Source organism: Chiloscyllium plagiosum, chromosome 18 (genome assembly GCF_004010195.1).
Source record: "Chiloscyllium plagiosum isolate BGI_BamShark_2017 chromosome 18, ASM401019v2, whole genome shotgun sequence".
In the NCBI taxonomy this organism is placed as follows: Eukaryota; Metazoa; Chordata; class Chondrichthyes; order Orectolobiformes; family Hemiscylliidae; genus Chiloscyllium; species Chiloscyllium plagiosum.
In genome coordinates, this window is record NC_057727.1 from 16,189,689 (window position 1) to 16,210,582 (window position 20,894).

General features: G+C 38.8%; 1 protein-coding gene across 11 annotated transcripts in view; it reads right to left on the reverse strand.

Moving 5' to 3' along the window:
* Positions 1-20,894, reverse strand: part of setd5 (SET domain containing 5) — a 167,449-nt gene that overhangs the window by 45,466 nt on the left and 101,089 nt on the right. For 10 of the 11 annotated variants that reach the window (XM_043707775.1, XM_043707772.1, XM_043707768.1 and 7 more), the window contains 5 exons: positions 18,689-18,784; positions 13,243-13,488; positions 7,726-8,034; positions 5,664-5,906; positions 4,287-4,428 (listed from right to left, as the gene is read on the reverse strand). In XM_043707775.1, the coding sequence (XP_043563710.1) occupies positions 4,287-4,428; positions 5,664-5,906; positions 7,726-8,034; positions 13,243-13,488; positions 18,689-18,784 (1,036 nt within the window). The remainder of the gene's footprint in view (positions 1-4,286; positions 4,429-5,663; positions 5,907-7,725; positions 8,035-13,242; positions 13,489-18,688; positions 18,785-20,894) is intronic. The other variant, XM_043707777.1, reaches the window with a different exon arrangement.

Here is a 20,894-nt window from a genome sequence, read left to right on the forward strand (position 1 = left end):
AATTTATATATTCAATTTTCAAAATACTGAAAACAAGGACCTATAGTTTTACCAGACTTACATTTGTAGTAGTGAACATGCTAAAATCAATCAAAAAGGATATGATAAACAGACACTTGGAGAAAAATGGCTTGATGGGCACAATCAATAGCCATTTTTGAATGAAAAATCAAGTTAAAAAAAACCTTGAATTGTTGAGGATATTAGTAACAAAATTGTTAAGGGGAAATCGATGGACAGAGTACTTTTGGATTTTCAGAAGGCTTTTGAGAAAGTTCCCTACAAGAAGTTGATTAGCAAAATTGGAGCACATAGTTGGCATTGAAAGGATTGGTTAAGAGAGAAAACAGAGAGTAGAAATAAATGGGTCAGTTGTCCATTGGCAAACTATGACTACTGATGATTTGAAAGTGACAGTGTTGGACTGGGATGGACAAAGTTAAAAATCACACACACTAGGTTACAATCCAACAGATTTATTTGGAAGCACTAGCTTTCAAGGTGCTGCCTCATCATCAGGCGGTTATGGAACAGGACCATAAGACACAGAATTTATAGCAAAAAGGTTACAGTGTCATGGAGCTGTGATGATATATTTACTGTCCCTTCTGCATGCGCACACAAATAAATTTATGGGGTCAATTTGTATTTGCTGAATTACATTTTATTTTGCTCAAAAACTGCATAAATCCCCGTAAGATTCTGTAAGTCCCACTTTAGAAACAGAACCAGTCTGACTCAACATTGGGACACAGACAGGCTTTAACCTCACACTTTTAATGCAATGTCTGAGCTGAGATGGCACCTAGAAAAGTTGAAGCTATCTTGAGAATGTAACTTAAAAGAAGTTCTGGGATTTACAGATTAAAGAACCAAAACTAGCATATTCCATTCTAAAAGATGAGAGATATAATCTAAAATGTGTTTAATATATCATTAAAGCTCCATGGTACTGTTAACTTTTTGCTATAAATTCTGTGTCTTTGGGTCCTGTACCGCAACCACCTGAAGAGGCAGCGCCTCGAAAGCTAGTGCTTTCAAATAAACCTGTTGGATTATAACCTGGTGTTGTGTTATTTTTAAATGACTAGTGAGGTCCTGTAAGGATTAATACTTGTGTTGCATCTGCTCGCAAAATATATCAATGGTTTGGATTTGGGGACCAAATATTTCCAAATCTGCAACTGATACAAAACAAAATGGAATGTGTACTATGAGGGAGATATAAAGCAGGATCTGAACAGGTTTAGTGAGTGGGCATGAACATGGTAGATGAAATAAAAAGCAGAAAAGTGTAAGGTTATTCATTTTGGGAGGAGGAGCAGATGCGCAGACTATTTCGTAAAATGGTGACAGCTTGGAAAGTGTAGATTTGCAAAGGGACCTGAATGTCCTTGTCACTGACAAATATGCAGGTGCAGCTAATGAAACATTAGCCTTAACTGCAAAAGGATTCATGTGCAGTAGTGATATCTTGTTTTGTGTTAGAAGAGAGTTCCAAAGACACAACTACCAAATAAAAATATTCACTGAATTGGTTTTAAATGGGTTACCCTTTTAAAACATTGAGGCCCAGTTCTAGATTCTCCCAAGAAAAGGAAACATTTTTTCCATATCTATCCTGTCAAGATCCTTTAGGATCTTAAATGTTTCAAACAAGTCACCCTCTTCTTCTGAACTTCAATGGATTAAAGCCTAGCCATTCCTCCTAAGACAACCTGCCCATTCCAGGGATATTCTCTGAACTGTCACCAATACCTGTACATCCTTTCTTAAATAAGGTGACTAACACAGTGGAGAGTGCACCAGGTGCAATCACACCAGTGCCCTGAATAACTGAAATATAACCTTCTCCTTTTGTAATTAATTCCCTAATTTTCCTAATTAGATGTCATGCCTACATAATGTTATGAAATTCATGCACGAAGACACAGATTCCGCTGCATCTCAGAGTTCAGCAATCTCTCACCATAACATGATTTCTTATTATTTTTCTCACCAAAATGGACAATTTCACATTTTCCCACATTATTTTCCATGTGCCACATCTTTGCCCACTCACTTAACCTATCAACGTCTCTTCTGTCCTCTTCACAACTTAATTTACTAATTATCTTTGTGCCATCAGGATATTTGCCAATTGTACTTGCAAATCAGTCAATGATATAAATTATGAACAAATTATGAATTTGAAAGTCTCCAACCCTGATCCCTGTGGCACAATACCCGTTACACTCCTCCAGTCACAACAAGGACAGAACCCCTCCGGTCCTCATCTTCTACCCCACCAACCTCTGGACACAACGCATCATTCTCAGACAGGACTTGCGCAACTTTTCAGAAGACACCTCTAGGACACCCACACCAATCAACTCCAGTACCCTATGGCCAAACACTTCAACACCTCCTTCCACTCTGCCAAGGTCATGCAAGTCCTGGGCCCCCTCCACCACCAAATCCTAGCCTGGAGGAAGAACATCTCATCATCCACCTTGGGACCCTCCAACCACTTGGGATCAATGCGGAGCTCACCAGTTTCCTGATCTCCCCTCCCTCCACCTTATCCTTGATCCAACCCTCCAACTCGGCACCGCTCTCTTGAACTTTCCATCTTCCTTATTCCTGATGAACAGCTTATGCTCAAAACATCAACTCTCCTGCTCCTGGGATGCTGTCTGACCTGCTGAGCTTTTCCAGCACCACATTTTTTGACTGTGATCTCCAGCATCTGCAGTCCTCACTTTCCCCTACTCATTACATTTAACAACCTGAAAAAATACATAATTACACCTACACTCTGTTAGCAGCCAATCTGATTTTACTGCTCCTCGGATGCTGCCTGAACTGCTGTACTCTTCCAGCACCACTAATCCAGAATCTTCTATCTACACCAATATACGACCCCCTACACCCTGAACTTTTCATTTCTGCAACAGCCTTTGTTGTGGAACCTTCGCAATTCCTTCTGGAAATCTAACCGCAATAGACCCTCAGCACTTTACTTCCCCAAAGAGCTCTAAGAGGTTGATCAAACATAATTTCCCTTTCACAAAACCTGATTCTGTCTGATTACTTTTCAAGTATCAATCTAACTCAATATCTAAGAATTCTAACACAGACCAGTAGTAATACGAAATGAATTGAAGGAAATAAGTTAGGCATGGGAGAGTATCCAGGGAGGAGTAATGACGATAGAAAAATAATGATGAGGATAAAAGGTAGTACAAAGACCAAAGTAATACCCTGGACAAAAGCAAACCATGAGGCAATAAGGATGGAGCCATGGGAGATAAACTGAAGAAGGATATTAACACGCAGAAGAACAATAGGCAATATTTCAAAAGGAAATCAACAGCATTCAGGAGAAATATTTAACACTAAAATCAGAATAAAAGACTGAATGTTGAAAGAGGCTGAAATTCAGGAAAGCTTTGTACAATACCAGAAAGCAGTGCTGCACTGGGCCGAATATAAGCATGAACTCAGGAGACTGAGGTATGATGGTGAATTTTGCAGATGAGACAAAATTGGAGGATGCAATTAGTAAAGATGGAGGATAGAGAAACAGAATGTAGAGAAGTGTACAGCTGCTAATTTCGGTAGGAAGAATAAAGTGACTATTTATTCCTTTGCAGACAAGAAAATAAATTGGTAGAAGAGCAAAGGGATCTAAGAATGCAGAGACATTAGTCACTAAGTGAAGCCCCATAGATTGATGACACCCTTTCTGGTGTATCTACACTATACCTTATCCAAAGCAGAACATATTTTCTATCCATCATAATCCAAACTACCCAAGTTAGTGATGGAATCATGCAAATATGCCAAGCAACTGTGAGAAGAGAGAGAGAAGAGAAAAGAAAAAGCTGGTATGGAGCACTGGAACACTAATATGAGAGAAAATTATTTCGGTTACTTCTCCTGACAGTTGCACTGTGACCTGTGCTGGCAATATATATACACTGAAACCAAATGAAAATGGGATCAGGCTTTGCTTTAATGCCTTGCCAATAATAATTGACTGGGCTGACGTATGAAGAATGACCACTTGATGGAAGTAAAGGGTCTGGGATTATACCTTCATCTATTATTCAATACTTAATCACCACTACTTCCTTACAGAAACAGAAGAAAAATCATAAGAAGTCACCCATGTTCATTTCCTTATACCTCCTCCTGGACATCAGTAGCTAGGAATAGATAATCTGATATCTCAGGTGCTTGGACTGCACGTGTACCGGCTTTGCTTTGTATAATGAGATGAAAAAGTTATGGTTTCCACTTACCAACTGAAGCGATGGTGCTATCCCGTACATCAGGAACAGTGCTGTTGTCACTGCTTTGGTATAAGGGTGTCATTTCTTGTCCTTTATCTGGTGCATGGGGAGTTTGCACCATGGCCTCATCCATTGCCTGTTTTATCCACCGCTGAAAAGAATTAACCGATTAAGTATTCTATATGGTTTAATCATTTCACACATTTCTATGATAAAACCATCTGTGGAGAGGTTACACTGTTCAGAAACATATACTGTATAGAAATATAAACAAAATTGAAAACACAAACCAAACACCAACAAACGTGCAAAACAAAATCACAGATGGGAATTCCATCCCAGAAATTCATGAAAAAATGCAGCTACTGACTTATTTTTACAAAATCTCATAATATCAAGCCTTTTTAGAAGATCTGATGAGTAATATGATGAACCAGCATTGGATTTTCATTGAGTCAACAGCATGTTCACATTTAGTCCCCAAGTCTCTACTTTTGTACTGCAATTTTTGAGGTACACTTGCATTGAGATCGTATACATCCCATTGAGATTGTACACATCCCATTGAGATTATCTCAAATTCTAACTCAGAAGCAAATAAATTCAAGGAGAAATCACTGAACCAAACCTGACCAGAATAAAAGAATGTGCTCAATCAAATAAGAACATTTTTAAGAAAAACCTAAATTTGCAACTTGATTAACTGCATTTAGCTCGAGATAAGTTTCTTCTCGGGTTGAAGCATTTTATTGGGTTGGTAGTGTACTTCTGCCAACAGCATAATCCAGTCTAACTAAATGACAGAAATGTTAAATAACTTGGGTTATCTCATAATAAGGCAGATATTGTTCTATGATGTTCACTCTAGGCTCTGAGTGAATACAGCAGACATTATATGATTGTGCTTTGTGGTCAACCAGACAAGTACTGGGGCTAAGCCAGTGGGATATAATCTTTGACTCGTTATCCTATACCTTTTGATGATGGATTCCACCAAAAGATGCTACAATTTATTCTATTTACACATTAGAAGAAGCAAAAATCACCTTGAAAAGGTGTCCGCAACTTTGGCATTCCACAAAGTATAGAAAAATGCCACAAATTAGCAAAGTTTGCTTGCAACCAAGTGAAGCAATGACCAAGACAAATGTTTTGAATACCAGGGAGGATCCTTGAACAGAATGCTATAATATGAGGAACACAATAAGTTTAAAAGCTAACATCTATTACTGTAACTTTAATCCAACACTTATAATGTTGCTTGAACTTGCATCTCATATAATAAATAGATCCCATGTTAAGTTTCTAACGCAGACACAATTTGGCCCAATGGGCTCTTTCATAAACTTCCTATTTTTAAATTGTAAGGTTATTGTACACATTTACCTTTTTGCAAGATCCATAGTTGCCATCACACACAACTCTTTGTCTTCGTCTTTCAGGAGTGAAGGGGGAACCAAAGCGAATGTAGTGTTTAGGGGTTGTGCAAATGTGTGGGCTGTGGCTCAGGCCTGGCAGCATGTTCAGTGTTGTTGCCAAGACAGTAGGATCAGTTGTGATACGTAATGGTCGGTCATATGGGCACTCTGATCGCTCAACCTTGTCATTCAACCATTCTGTAACCAAATACTGAACCAAAAGACAGGGGGAAAGTAGAGCAAAAAGTAGTAAATCAAATAAAGATTCAATGCAAATTATTTAGCTCCGAAAATGTCCATAATTTACCATGAGGCCTGACACCAACATATTTAGATTGACACAATAAACTGTTGAATTCAATTTAATTTGACATCTAAAAAGCAGCCAATTCCAGTTTAACAGTAGGAAATTGGTTCGTTTTGATCACTAATTTTCTTAAGATTTGATTTCAACTCTTATCAAAGGGACATGAAAGACAAATAGATGATTGCATTACACATGTGCTCAATTCAAACTATTCTTATGGCAAAGAAATTATAGCTATAATATGCATTACAGGTTGGTCTATGACCAATGGAAATTTCAAATAAGTTCAAAAACCAGCAATTGCAAGGGGACAGCCAGGAAAACAAAGTAACTGATGCATTTAAAAGAAAAATAATCTGTGGCATCCAAGTTCCTAATTGGTGAGGAAGTACAGCAAATATACTATAATCACCAGAAAGATGTGATTGAGCTGGAGTGAATGCAGAGGAGATGTATCAGTATGTTGACTGGGATGCAAAGTCTCGGTTATGAGGAGAGACTGGATAGGCAAGGTTTGTCTTCCTTGGAGCAGAGGAGGCTGAGGGTGGGCCCTGACTGAGGTGTACAAAATTCTGAGGAGCATAGACAGAGTGGATCTTGAGAATCCATGTCTAAGACCAGAGGGCAAATGTTTAAGGTGAAGAGTAAGTAGCTCAGAGGAGATTTGAGAAAAAAGTCACCCAAAAATTGGTAGAAATATAGAATCTGCTGCCTGCGAAGGTAGTAGCAATACAGAACACATTGCCCAAGAGGGTGGTAGTGGCAGGTACTCTCAACAACATTTAAGAAGCATCTGGGGAGCACTTAAGATGCCAGGGCACAGTAGCTATGGAACAAGTGCAGGTAATTGGGATTAATGTCGTTTGATGTTTGTTGATCAACATTGACATGGTGAGCCAAAAGGCCTGCTTCTGTGCTGTTATGATTCTATAGCAATAAGGCACATTTGTCTGATGTGATTTCATTGCCAGCAAATATCAGGAAGGTTGATCATTTACACTGATGCTGGAATTACATCAGCTAGAGATAGATAATTGCTGGTAGTAAGACAAACAACTACATCCCTTTCAGAATCCTCAAAAGCACCATCCAGCAGTCAAATAAATATTATTGCATCTAAGCAAAACACTAATCACAGAATTTATTCATTTTATCAATGAATGAATATCATTCGAAGTACTTCACACAGAGGGTGGCGGGTGTTTGGAACGCATTGCCAGCAGAGGTGGTAGAGGCAGACACGGTGGATTCATTTAAGATGGGTCTGGATAGATGCATGAGTAGGTGGGGAGCAGAGGGATATAGATGCTTAGGAATTGACCGACAGGTTTAGACAGTACATTTGGATCGGCTCAGGCTTGGAGATCTGAAGGGCCTGTTCCTGGGCTGTAAATTTTCTTTGTTCTTCTTTGCTCTTTGAATTGTTATGAATAATTTGGTCATTAAATTACTTCAATACAAGACCAATTTTGGAATCATAATTTAAGAAAGCTCTCTGACTTAGAATTAAAAGTCTTAATTGTGCTTTAATAAAATAATGGATTCATGTAATTCATCGGGTTTTGGAGATGGTGGCAAATTCAATTTGTTCAGTCATCCAAAATTCAGGGAATCCAAATTTTTTCCAGATATGTAATTGTGAACCTCTGGAACCTTTTACATCAAACAATCCAGTCTCAATTTCCCAGCTATGGAAGAGCGCAATCAGCCAGGTCACACTTACCCTTTTAGTTTTAGGATATTTGAGATTGGTTCGATTTGTTTGGGAGGCAATAACAGTTCCCGATGTCGTCTCAACTCCTGGGGCTCCTACGTTTGTCAAACCTTCTGCAGTTGCGGAGTCTGTCACAACAGCCCCTGTTGCTCCCTCCTCAACTGCTACAACTGGCGCTGGTTCTGCCTGGCTGCTTGCTTGCCGCTGTCGACGCAGTCGCTGTGCTGAACTGGAACGATAGCGTGAGAACCGATTTTTGGGTCTGGGCTTGGTTGGTTTTGATACAGGAGGTTTAGCAGGCTTTTCTGGAACTTGCTCCTATTAAAAAAAAATGTTCTTCAGGAAAACTGTATATGTTCTACACCCTAAAAAAATTATTCACAGATGAATTTCTCATTGAAATAATCTGAATTGGTGAACCAAGATAATCTATGAGAAACTGAACTATCAAACAGAGATTGTTAACAATATACTGAACAGATTATGAATGATCAGTGATATCAAACCAAGAAAATAATAATAAAACAGACATGGCCTCTAGTTTTATATACTTTTAAAAAAGTTTGGCACCCTCTTTCCTCCCCTGACAACTTTTTCCTTGACATTGAGATGCCGGTTTTAGACTGGGTGGACAAAGTTAAAGGTCACATGACACCAGGTTATAGTCCAACAGATTTATTTAAAATCACGAGCTTTCAGAGTGCTACTCATTCGTCAGGTGCCTTTCGTTTGATTTAGTTCTAACTTACAGTACTATAGAAAATAGGGATTAAGCAGAATAGGTGAAATGGAGGCATTTTTCCAACTGTTTCAATGTACTACTGCTCTACCATATCATAATTTAAATGCTGACTTAAGGACAGTATAGTCTTAGTAAACAAGGAAACAAAAACTTCATTTCCAGGATATGCATGTGAACCCAGAGAATAATGGGATTGAACAAAAAAACATATCAAACTCAGCTGACAGCGAAAACAAATTCTATTAATTTAAAATACAATTGACAATTATACTCAAAAACTGTTAAGATGGATGATAGAGAAATAAAAATATATATATACATAAGCAAGAACGTCCACGTTGGATATGTCATCTTGGCTGGGTGTATAAACATCGCTCATTTTAAAGAATGTGAAGACAAAATTTCCAAATGCAGACTTGTACTGAATTTTTTGATACTAAAATAACGTGAATCACTAGGATTGGCACTCTGATGTTACCAACTACTCTACCTGAACAGGTCCTGATCAGCAAGAATATTTTTTAAAAATCCTTCTAAAATATGAAAGCTTTAAAATGTACTGATCTTTCAGCATACCCTCATTGGTTTATATGAATTTTATTTCCTTCCATCCCTTATATATAAAATGCTAGGCACATTTCCCAACCATCATCTTTAAATGGGAAATGATTACATTTGGTCCAATGACTACTTTGTGGCAGACAGTAAACAATCTCATCATCTTCAACCTGAAATAAATTTACTGAAGTGTACTGGCATTCTCTTTGGTGGTGGGGGGGGGGGGGGGGGAAGGAGATGCTGGTGGTGGTAAGATGGGAAAAGTGAATTCTGGTTGTGTTTTCAGTTGTGTAATGGCCACATTTGTTTACTCACTTACATGCCAATCTCACCAGATGTTACCAAGAAATCTTTCCATTTCATCTATTCAGTTTTTTTGACAGACACAATGAAACTATATTTTACTTCCATACACTTAACACTTCTGCATCAGTATGTACAATGACCCCCGAGCAAATGATCAAACACACTACCTTCCTGACATTGTGATTCAAAAGAAACCTTATCATACAGAGGGTTTTGATCTGTCAGCTGTTGTTAACAAGAATGTACCAGCACATTCTTCAGAATGGTTGGCAACATGGCACCTAATGGCTGGTATCTAACGCTGCACAAACCGATCACATAAGAAAAAATCTTTTTTTAAACACCCAGTGATCTAGCCTCCACAACTCAGAGGTAGATAATTCCAAACATTTGTTACCAATTGGAAGGAATTCCTTCATAATTCAGTTTTAAATGATGTCTCCTTACTATGAGAAAGTGAGGACTGCAGATGCTGGAGATCAGAGTTGAAAAGTGTGCTGCTGGAAAAGCGCAGCAGGTCAGGCAGCATCCAATCAGCAGGGCAATCGACGTTTCGGGCATAAGCCCTTCTTCATGAAAGGGCTTCTTCCTGAAGAAGAGCTTATGCCCGAAACGTCGATTCTCCTGCTCCTTGGATGCTGCCTGACCTGCTGTGCTGTCTCCTTACTATGTCTCCTAGATTGAGAACTCGAGTAGTTGGAACATCTTCGTTATCTTAATTTTTTTTCCTGAATTCCTGTATGGAAATGAAACTAATTCGCTTGTTTTAATAGCGGCACGGTGGCTCAGTAGTTGGCAATGCTGCCTCACAGCGCCAGGGTCCCAGGTTCGATTCCAGCCTTGGGCGACTGTGTGGAGCTTGCACATTCTCCCCGTGTCTGCGTGGGTTTCCTCTGGGCACTCCGGTTTCCTCCCACATTCCAAAGATGTGCAGGTCAGGTGAATTAGCTGTGCTAAATTGTCCATAGTTGTTAGGTGCATTAGTCAGACAGGGGGTTGGGTTACTCTTCGGAGTGTCGGTGTGGACTTGTTGGGCCGAAGGGCCTGTTTCCACAATGTAGGGAATCTAATCTAATCGAAAAAAAAACGATCAAATTTAAAACTCCTGATTTCAGTGCAAAAGACAGGAATCAAATTTATATTTTCATTTTCTTTCTGATGAACAGCTCAGCAGAAAGTCACTCAATGACTGCTTCAACTCAAGAAACTGTTCTTTTTATCTCTGCTAATGAAAAAGGGGGCAAGCCATGTTTTCATTCATTAGTCTGTTTGTAAACAATATATCACAAAACTTAATGGGTGTATTTCCATGAAACCTGGCACACAGACAGGGCAAAGCCCAAGAAAGAACAGATATAAACCTGGATAAAAGTAAACCCAGATCCTGGAACATTTTAAAGGATTAACATACAATTAACATTAAGAGGTAGATTTATTGTTTTAGTATGTTGAAGATTACTTCAGCTGTGTATGCATTTGTCCAAAATATGAGCAGTTTTTTTTTCAGAGCAGGTTCTGGATATGGAATAATTTGAAGCCTCCACAGTGAGATGGAAGATCCTAATAAAAATGTTGATTTTCAGCTGTGTGGTTTCAGAGCATCAACAAGGCAGGTAAAAGCCTCCAGGAAGAGATGTCATTGTCACTGAGTCAACACAGCATGGCAAAGGTATGTACTCTACCACTTCACTTATTTAAGAAAGTTAATTTATTTTTTCTTCACTAATTACCAATTTCCAAAACTACTCTCACAACATAGGAAATAGGAGAGGATCGGCTGTTCAGTCTTTCAAGCTGGTTTTGACATACATTACGATTATGGCTGATCTTCGACCTCAATTCTGTTGCCCATTCTATCACAAAATCCCTGAGTTCCCTTAGTATCCAAAACTCTACTGCACATTTTCTATGTGCACTCACTAGAAAATGACTCACTATTGTGCATCCGCAACTCTCTTGGGTAGAGAACTACATAGATCCTTAACCCTCTCAATAATCTCTTAGCCCCAAACAACCCTTATTCTGAGACAGTCACCCACTATTTCTGGACACCCCAGCAAAGGGAAACATCTTGGCAATATTTACACTATCATGTCATTTTAAGAATTTCATATATTTCAATGAGATCAGCAATCACTTTCCAAAATCCAGGGAATATAGTTTCAGTCTACTTCCATCCTCTTATCCTAGTGAACTCTCATTGCACTCTCTCTAAGGCAACCATGTGCATAATTTTAGAATGCCCATACAGAAAGCCTCATACAATTGTGAGCTAAGGATTTTGAGAAATGGTGGTGTAATTATATTCCAGACTCCAGATTAATGTTCTGGGGTCACGGGCTCAAATCCCAACATGACAGATTGTGAAATTTGAATTTAATAAAAACCTGGAATTAAAAAGCTAACCTAATGACGACATTGCTGATTGTTGTAAAACCCCACCTGTTTCACTAATGTCTTTTCGGGAAAGAAATTGGGCATCCTGACCTGATCTGGTCTAAATATGACTCCAGAAATTCAAAAATCAATTAACTCCTAATTGCCCAGCAAGCCACTCAGTTCAACAGCAATGATGAGTAACAGGAATGACCACTTCCCAGAACAAATAGAACATTGTAAACAAAATTTCTGTTCCACTCAGCGCTCCTAAAAGTGCAACCATATGTCTGGAAATAAGCAAAGGCATTAAAAGAGAGAGGTGCTGTAACAAGGTATCAGTATGTAAATAGCTTTTGTGACTCCTGGTGTTTCCTCCCTTTCTTGGGAAACGTACCAATTTGAATTATTGTTAAGAAGATTAATTTTCACATCTACCAGCAAATATCAGAATTTATTTCAAACAGCCAAAGTTTGAGAAGAATCACATACACTCACATGTAACATCAGAAATTTAAGAAGCTCTCACTAATGTAGGTTAGATCCATCCTCAGGTGTTTCATTTTGGGGAAGCAATTTCTCTTTGGGCTACATATCCAAAGGCAGCGTCATAGTAGAGAATTTTTAATGATTTCCATCTCGATTTGACTAATGTTCACATTCAGTGCAACAAGGAGAGTTGTGAAATGTTAAGTTCATCCTCCCAAGTATAAATAGCACATTAAAAGTTAAACCAGTATCAGCCTTCTTTTGACAGATTTATTGCAGGTTAGTTAAATGCCCAAGTCACTGATGCACTTGCTTCATGTCTAAGAGTTTTTAGACAAGTTCTGGCCGAACACCATCTGCTACAAACATGACAATTGTATTTCTTCTTGACCCTTCTGGCATTCCAGTACAAGGTTTAGAACGGCACTTCAAACACTAATCAGATAACTTCTTCAAATGTGAAGCAGATGGCGTGCCTCTCAGGTTATCCTCCCAACCCAATTCTATATGTTTATTTTAATAAAGCAGATTACCAATCAGATCCATTGTTTAACCCTTGAAACACCAATGAACTGACACTGGGATATTTTCAAGCAGACACTAGCAATCTAGGATATACAATAACCAAGTGCATTTGTCCTCTGGAAAAGTGAACACTTCCTTAACCAATTCCCTTCCCCGAAAGTAAATACATCTGTAAAACAGTACATGTCACAAAAACGTGTCACATCAAAAGAGCTTGGAAATGTATCACTGCGTCTCAGTGTGGTTTAGATTGATGGAATTCCTGCCTTACTTCTGTTGGAGAGGGGAAAAGCAAGGCCACTTTGCCAGGCCACTTTCGACTGACTAAACTCCACATAACAAATCATGTTAGCTTGTTCTCTCCCAAATTCCAGCGCCTAAGCAAAGCCCATAGACTATGAAGCACAGAACACCACTGGACAATTAGCACCAAGAAATTCCTCACTTCCTCCTCTCCATGAAGCAGCAATAGCACTAATAACCATTCTTGTGCTTCTTTGGCCCATTTGCCATTTAAATTCTCTGCTTACCCCTAGCTGTGAAGTTCGCCGTGTGTTTACCCCTGCAAGCTGTGGTGGTTTTGCCTCACTGGGCGGCGGTTCTTCTGCTGCAGGCTCCGGTTTCACCTCCTCCACATCTGTGGTTGGAGCCTCCGGGTTGACATCGATATCAGGCTGACTAGCACTGCGCTCAACCACCTGTTCACGCCTTTTCTTTCTCTTCTCTAAGTTTTCAAATACCTGCATGATGGCTTCCATCTTCCGCTGCTCCCGCGACTGTGAACAATGAGCGTCAAAGAAAACAAAAACATAAACAAACCACGCAGAGGATCAAAATCTCACCTTCAACAACTTATTTCTTCTCCTACCTCTTCATGTGCAAACACGGAGTTCAATTCCTAGGTGTCAAACCATTTTTCTGTATTGCCACACGTATAAAATCATAAGCACCCGAGCTTATTGAACAGCGACCAAAGTATTCTTTCAACTTTCCTTTTCTTATTATTATCACTTAGCCACTACATTTCCCTGAATCAATACTAGCTGATTGTGGCTGGAACAAAAACGAAGTGCACTCAAAAGAAGATAAAAATATTTCTTCTTCCTTCCAACCTGAAACAGCAAGTACACCCACTGAACTGCCAGATTTATTTTTTTGTTTGAGTGGTTCCAAAGCATTTTTCACATTTCAAACTCTAGAATTGTACCAATTCCAACATACAACCAGCTTTCTAAGGAGTAAGAGCTCTTCTTTCCATGAAGCATCAAGAGGATAATGCGCCATATCTATCTACAGCAGCATTCAAATGGCAAGAAAGCTACGTTCTGTCCAATCTGGCACTCACAAGTGGCAAATTCTTCATGCAGATCAACTTCTCAACACTTCAAAATTTTAAGAGACAGAAGATCCCACAAAATTATGCTGGAGATTGGATTCTGGGCTCTTGTGGGTTCCCTGAAATTTGTGACCTCAATGCAATCCTGAGATTTTGATTGCTCTCTAGGGTTTATTATGTTTTAATTCATCTAAAGTGAAAGGTTTCTCACTTGACGTGTACAGCAAAGGTTACAAGCACAACAATGTACATTATTAAGTTTTTATTAAGGGAGTTGAAGGAATCAAGAGTATAAAGACCATATAAAAAGCAATAGTCTTCCAACAAGCATATTTAATAAGACTGGTTAAAAATGCAGATCTAACATATAGGTAGTAAATGGCTGCTGAAAGTATCTTACAAAGCTGTACCATTCAAAGATATCAAATAAATAGAAACTGAGACTAAAACAGCAACTGGTTAGTTGCTCCAGCTCTGTGCTTTACAATCTTCTGCACACTAAAGGGAGAACAATGTTCTGGATCTTGCATTGGCAGTACAACCTGCCACATTGTAGGACTATAATATGCCCAAAAGGGATTTTAAATATAATACTAGAGCTGGGGTTTCATGGTGTCAAATGATAAAGCATTTCTTCTACGTATTATTTTCTGATGTAGGAGCAGAGGAAGGCCATTCAGCCCACTGAATCCACTTCGCCATTCAATATGATCATGGCTAATCATCAACTCAACTTTCCTGTCTATCCATTGCATTTATATCTACCTAGAAGTCTGTCTATCTCAGCCTTCAACATGCTTTACCATTGAGAGCTGTCAAAACTGGGTTGTTAAAGAATTCCACAGATTCACTGTCCTCAGAGCATTAAATGTGGGGATCCATTACTCTAAGGTTTTGCTATCTAGTCTTTGTTTCTCGTTGTGAGAATCTCTTTCTCTTTCTGCATGTTTCAATAAGATCACCTCTCATTCTTTTTGGGCACAGGTCCAACCTGCTCAAAACTTCAAAAGAAGAAAATTGCTCCATTACCAAATTATCAGATCCAAAAGAGCCTGAATCCACACATAAATATTCGAGGAAACTATCCCAAAGACACACACTGAATTTTTCCTTGCATCTAACTTCTGCTGATTTGATTTTCCCAATCAAGTCACCCATGACTAAATTAATCATGTTAGTATATATGAATTCTAATGGTGTATCAGTCCAATATTTATTATGTCATGATACGTCAGGTTGCAATTAACACATCTTTATATATACAATACTATACAGATGGTGTTTGCCAGAGGCAAACTGCCCTTGTACACCCAAGGATTGAGGTGTGATTGCTAATCTCTCTCAGGAATAGATACAACACAAAAGAATTAATAAAGCTTTAATGATCAGCACATATCCTGCCTAATATTATTAAGCCTATTTAATACCTTTGCCAGTTCAGGAGTGGTAAATTGAGTCAACCACAGGGGGCAATTCTCCAGTAGATGCTGATTTCCCAAAGGATGGACAGAAATGGAAATCAATTGAGATTTAAGAAAAAGTTAGCTACATATATGGTAACTGTAGGTAGGAAATAATGACTGGCATTAGGAAATTTATAAGAATAGAAAATAACTTTGTAGAATCATATAGCAATGATGATAGCCAGTTGATCTACTGTACTATGACAATTAATTAGGAGAAAGTGAGGTCTGCAGATGCTGGAGATCAGAGCTGGAAATGTGTTGCTGGAAAAGCGCAGCAGGTCAGGCAACATCCAAGGAGCAGGAGAATCGACGTTTCGGGCATAAGCCCTTCTAAGAAGGCATACAGTGTGTTAGGTTTCATTGGTAGAGGGATAAAGTTCTGGAGCCGTAATGTCATGCTGCAACTGTACAAAACACTAGTGCGGCCTCACTTGGAATATTGTGTGAAACGTCGATTCTCCTGTTCCCTGGATGCTGCCTGACCTGCTGCGCTTTTCCAGCAACACATTTCCAGCTATGACAATTAATTAGTTTGATACTCTTGGTTTTGTCCCATTGCCCTACATTTTTTAAAATTTAGAACATAATATCCAATTCTTGATTCAAAGTTCCTATTACATCTGCTTCAAGTATCCTGTTATGAAATGCGTTCCAGACATAAGAACATGCTGCAAGAGAATAATTCTCTTCTAACAGATTTTTTTTTGCCAATTATTTAAATCTGTGTCCTCCAGATACTGATCCTCCAGTCTGAGGAAACCACCAGTCTCTCCTGAATCAAAATCCATCAATTTATTTTGGCTGTATATTTGAATGGGAAAAATAGTTTTCTAGAAAGCAAATCGGCAACTGGAGGGATCAACTTCTTATTTTACAAACCTGTTTGTACCTTGATCTATTTCCTACTGCCAGACTTCCCATGCCTGCAGTATTTTGCCTTTGAATCAGACAGATCAATTCAGCTAAGAACCAGAGAGAAAGATCAAATGGAATGCCTCAAGACAGCTACAATTAAATACAATAACCAAAATAGGCGGAAAATATATCTACCTCTGGAACAAGCAGTCATGGTTCCAGTGCACCATCTATTCATGCTTACAAAGAGCAGCTCAAGGTCTTCCTGGCAAGATAAGGATGGATCTACTTGTTACTTAAACAACACAATGTGTAAAGAATAGTAGAATTGGATTATATTAAATGTAGCTGCCTTTGTTTTTGCAAAGAAGCATTCAGGGAGAAAAGAAAAAGCTAGTTAAATACAGCCAGAGCATAGTAGTTTAATGGTTGTGTTTCGGGACTCACATTCCAGACTTTGAGAGCTCAAATCCTACAATCACACACAAAACTGAATGCAATAAAATCTTTCAACGTATGGTCTAACATCAAGGGAAACAGATTAAGAAAGTTGTCAAGATCACATCCTTCAGAAAAGGAATGCAATTCTAGGTCAATAATCATAGAAATGATAGAATCCCTACATTGTGAAAACAGGCCATTTGGCCCAACAAGTTCACACCGACACTCCAAAGACCCATTCCCCTATCCCATTACTCCACATTTACCCCTGTCTAATGCAGCTAGCCTACACATCCCCGAACACTATGGGCAACTTAGCATGGCAAATTCACCAACCTGTACATCTTTGGATTATAGGAGGAAACCGGAGCACCTGGACAAAACCCATGCAGACATGGGGAGAATGTATAAACACCACACAGACAGTTGCCCAAGGCTGGAATTGAACCCGGGTCCCTGACACTGTGAGACAGCAGTGCTAACCACTGAGCCACCATGTCAATTTTTATCATCTTCTTAAGTAGGTTAAAAGACACCCATTATTGTCTCAGGACATTTAGGGATAGGTAATTAACACTGTTCCAGTGTTGCTCATATCTAAAAAACTAAACTAAGCATCATTCTACTGGACCATAGGGCCACTCTCTCATGAGATAGATGCATGACTGGTGGTGATTTTAACCTGAGAGTCACCACATCTCAGGCGAGGGGACAGGTCGAGAAGGAGAGTCCTTAATGGTACCCTCAGAAGATGCGGGAATTGAAGAGACACTACTGACATTACTTTGAGATCAGCTATTCAGCCAACATAAGTCATAGAATCCCTTCAGTGTGGAAACGGGCCCAACAAGTCCATACCAACCCCTCCAAAGAGTAACCCACTCAGACCCATTCCCCTGCCCTATTATCCTCCATTTACCCCTGATTAATGTGCCTAACCTGAACATTATGGGCAATTTAGCATGGCCAATTCATCTAATTTGCACATTTTTGGATTGTTGGAGGAAATCCACACAGACATGGGGAGAATGTGCAAATTCCACACAGACAGTCGCCAGAGGCTGGAATCAAACCTGAGTCCCTGGCGCTATTTGGCAGCAGTGCTAACCAATGAGTCACCACTGAGCTAATAAACAAAAAAAAAAGGAGACTTGGGTTTATAGGATCGTGTTTAGGTGTAGACTGAAGGTTCTAGGTTTTTCAGTAGGCCACAATAGGTACATCAGTTATGTTTCGGTTGACAGATTTAGATGCCAATCCTGTTTAAATGTTTGCTTAACTGAGTTAAATCCATTAACAACCAGCATTAAAATCCATGTTGAAAGTGACATGACAAACTAATCAATCTAGCCAGTTAACCATAGTTAACCATGTCAGTGTCAACATGGATACAATTCCATACACGTTTCAACTACGTAAACACACCCAGCAATTAAGCTCCTGGGCCAACCAGCTATACATATTCAAAAATACATGCCTTTTGCTGAAAACTTTTCCAGTAATGGCAGGGATCATCACATATGATTCTCTCAACTGAAATCCCTGTAATCTCTCCTATTGACACTGACACACTGTTTTCCTGATGCAAATACATTCTCTATCCTTTCTCCAATATATGATAATCTCAACTGTACAAGCACTCTGATCTTTCTTTCCCCATATCTGATGATTATCTTACTCAGGGACATATTATTCTTTCCAAGCCTTTGCGCGCACACAGCTTCACAAAACAAACACACCATTTTCCTCCCTGTGCCTATTTTTCCTGTGGTCAAAGTACATTCTGCTGTACTGCACTATTAAGTCCATGACATGTGTGCTTAATGTCTGGCTGCTAAGAAATTCCTTGTCTGCACAGTATGACTGCCTGTCACTTACCAGTTTACTTTGGGCTATTGCACGGAGCTGTTCATCCATTTCTGACTCCTCGTTTTCTTCTTCTACTTTTATTCGATCTCCTTCGCCAGGCCCTTCCTATTTAAAGAAAACAAAAAGTCAGTGCAGTGAGTGGCATTGCACATAAAGCCTGCAACTACAGCACCCCAATTATTATACATTGATGTGGTATAGCTCAATGTCATCTATGAAATATAAACTAATATTTTACTGCCCACAATGACATCATTTATGTCACAGCCCTTCCTTGTGACATCATAAAACAATTCAACCATCTACATTATCAAACTTTGCCTGAAACAAGTACCTGCTCTTTTCACCAATACCTGATGTATACACAAAATAGCATTTTGACGAGCAAGGATTAACTTTTAAACATAATGCTATAAGTTGCAGGCATTCTTTTCAAACCCTGGTAAAAGTGTTTTATGTTGCAGGCTTTTGCATTATGCACTCTAACCCCCTGAGATAAATCCACATTCTTTGCTAATTTCCTCCACAGTATATATACGTCTACCAAGTATAACATATTTATCAAACTTATTGAACTAATTTCTGAATAAACAATGTGATAACAAATGTTTTTTTGAGTCCACTCACTGGATAAACATTATATTGAGTCCGCAGAGTTCCCAACATTGTTCAAGTATCTGGTATAATTGGAAATAACTTGTTTTTAATACAAATAACTTACTCTCGAGGTAGATCATTAAGTCAAATATTCTGGAGGTGTTATAACTTCAAGCAATATCATTATCAGAGATGACCCTTGCCTTTACAACAGTTTTTGTTTGAATGAGATTTGTACAGTACAATGGAACACGGAGAAATTTGTTTACAACAGCTAGCTAGCTAGTCATATTCTAATGCTACATTTTAGATGCATGATAGGACAATAGATACTCAAATAAATTCATAAAGACATGACTAAAAGTGTTTTTGGGGTAACACAAAGTTATTGCAACATCATATTATTTTTTTTCTTTTAAATGCAAAGGTTTTACTTCCTTTTCATCCAAACATAGAAGGCTGTTGCACTTACAAGCAGGTTCATAAAGCAACTAGGGATCACTGTGTTAAGGTGTATCACATTAATGCCTCCCAATTAATCTATGGCTAAGATCCAGATTAATTCCTCGACTTTGCCTGGTAAGAAACAGGCACTGAGCTTCAAGTCTCTCATTTAACAGAATGGATAGGTCATGTGCATTCATACCCAGTTTGCAAATTTCCACTTTGAGAACCTACAGAGATATCTGATATGTGATACCAAAAGTGGTGTTAGCTGACATTTTACTTCCAGATACCTGAATATAACAGTCAGCTCTTTAGTCATAAAAATGAGAGTACATTCATCCACACAAGAGCTGTCTTCAACCATATCTTTCTAAGAGCTGAGAACTTCTTTTGAAGGTCTTGGACGGGACTGCCATGCATTCTGAACTGCTCCACCACAAACCCGACTTGTGTGTTATCAATTTCAATGACATACTGTTGTCAAAGAGGAGGATAGCAGTGAATTGGACCGAGGAGAGGCCACATTGTGTTCACAAGTGCACTTACAACCTTCCATGGGGAGTGGAAAGTGCAGGTACATCCCCCTACTATTAATAAAATCAATTGGATGATGATGCATAGTTTTAGTTTTAATCACATACATACATACATACATACAAGTGACAGTGGGCCATTGGGATGAGTGATGCCTCCTTCTGAAGGAAGCACTTGAGATAACTGGTCACAACATGTTATCCTGTGCTTTTACATAGGTTCAATTCAAAATGTCATAAACTCAAATTACAACATGCTATATTCAACCTTAAAACATGATTCTGTGATAATTGTATCAAACCTAAGCATAAGAAGTGTTTTGTGGTGCAATTCTCATAAAACTTGACATTATAGCACCTGCATTACATCATGTACATGAAACAAATAGAGTAGCTAGGATTTTGAGAGATGTTGGTGTGTAAAAGTCAACAGGATTTCAGGCCAAATAATATTTGATATCTATCCTGCTAAATCTGCAGTGTTAGTTGGTTGTGCACAGAGGAGGAGGAAAACTATAATACTGAAATGTTCTGGAGCATTAGCTCAGCACCAAAACAAACTACATTATTATACTCTAAACTGATAGAGTTTAACATTACTTTTGGTAGGTGATCTAGTTAGAAAAATTAATAGGTTG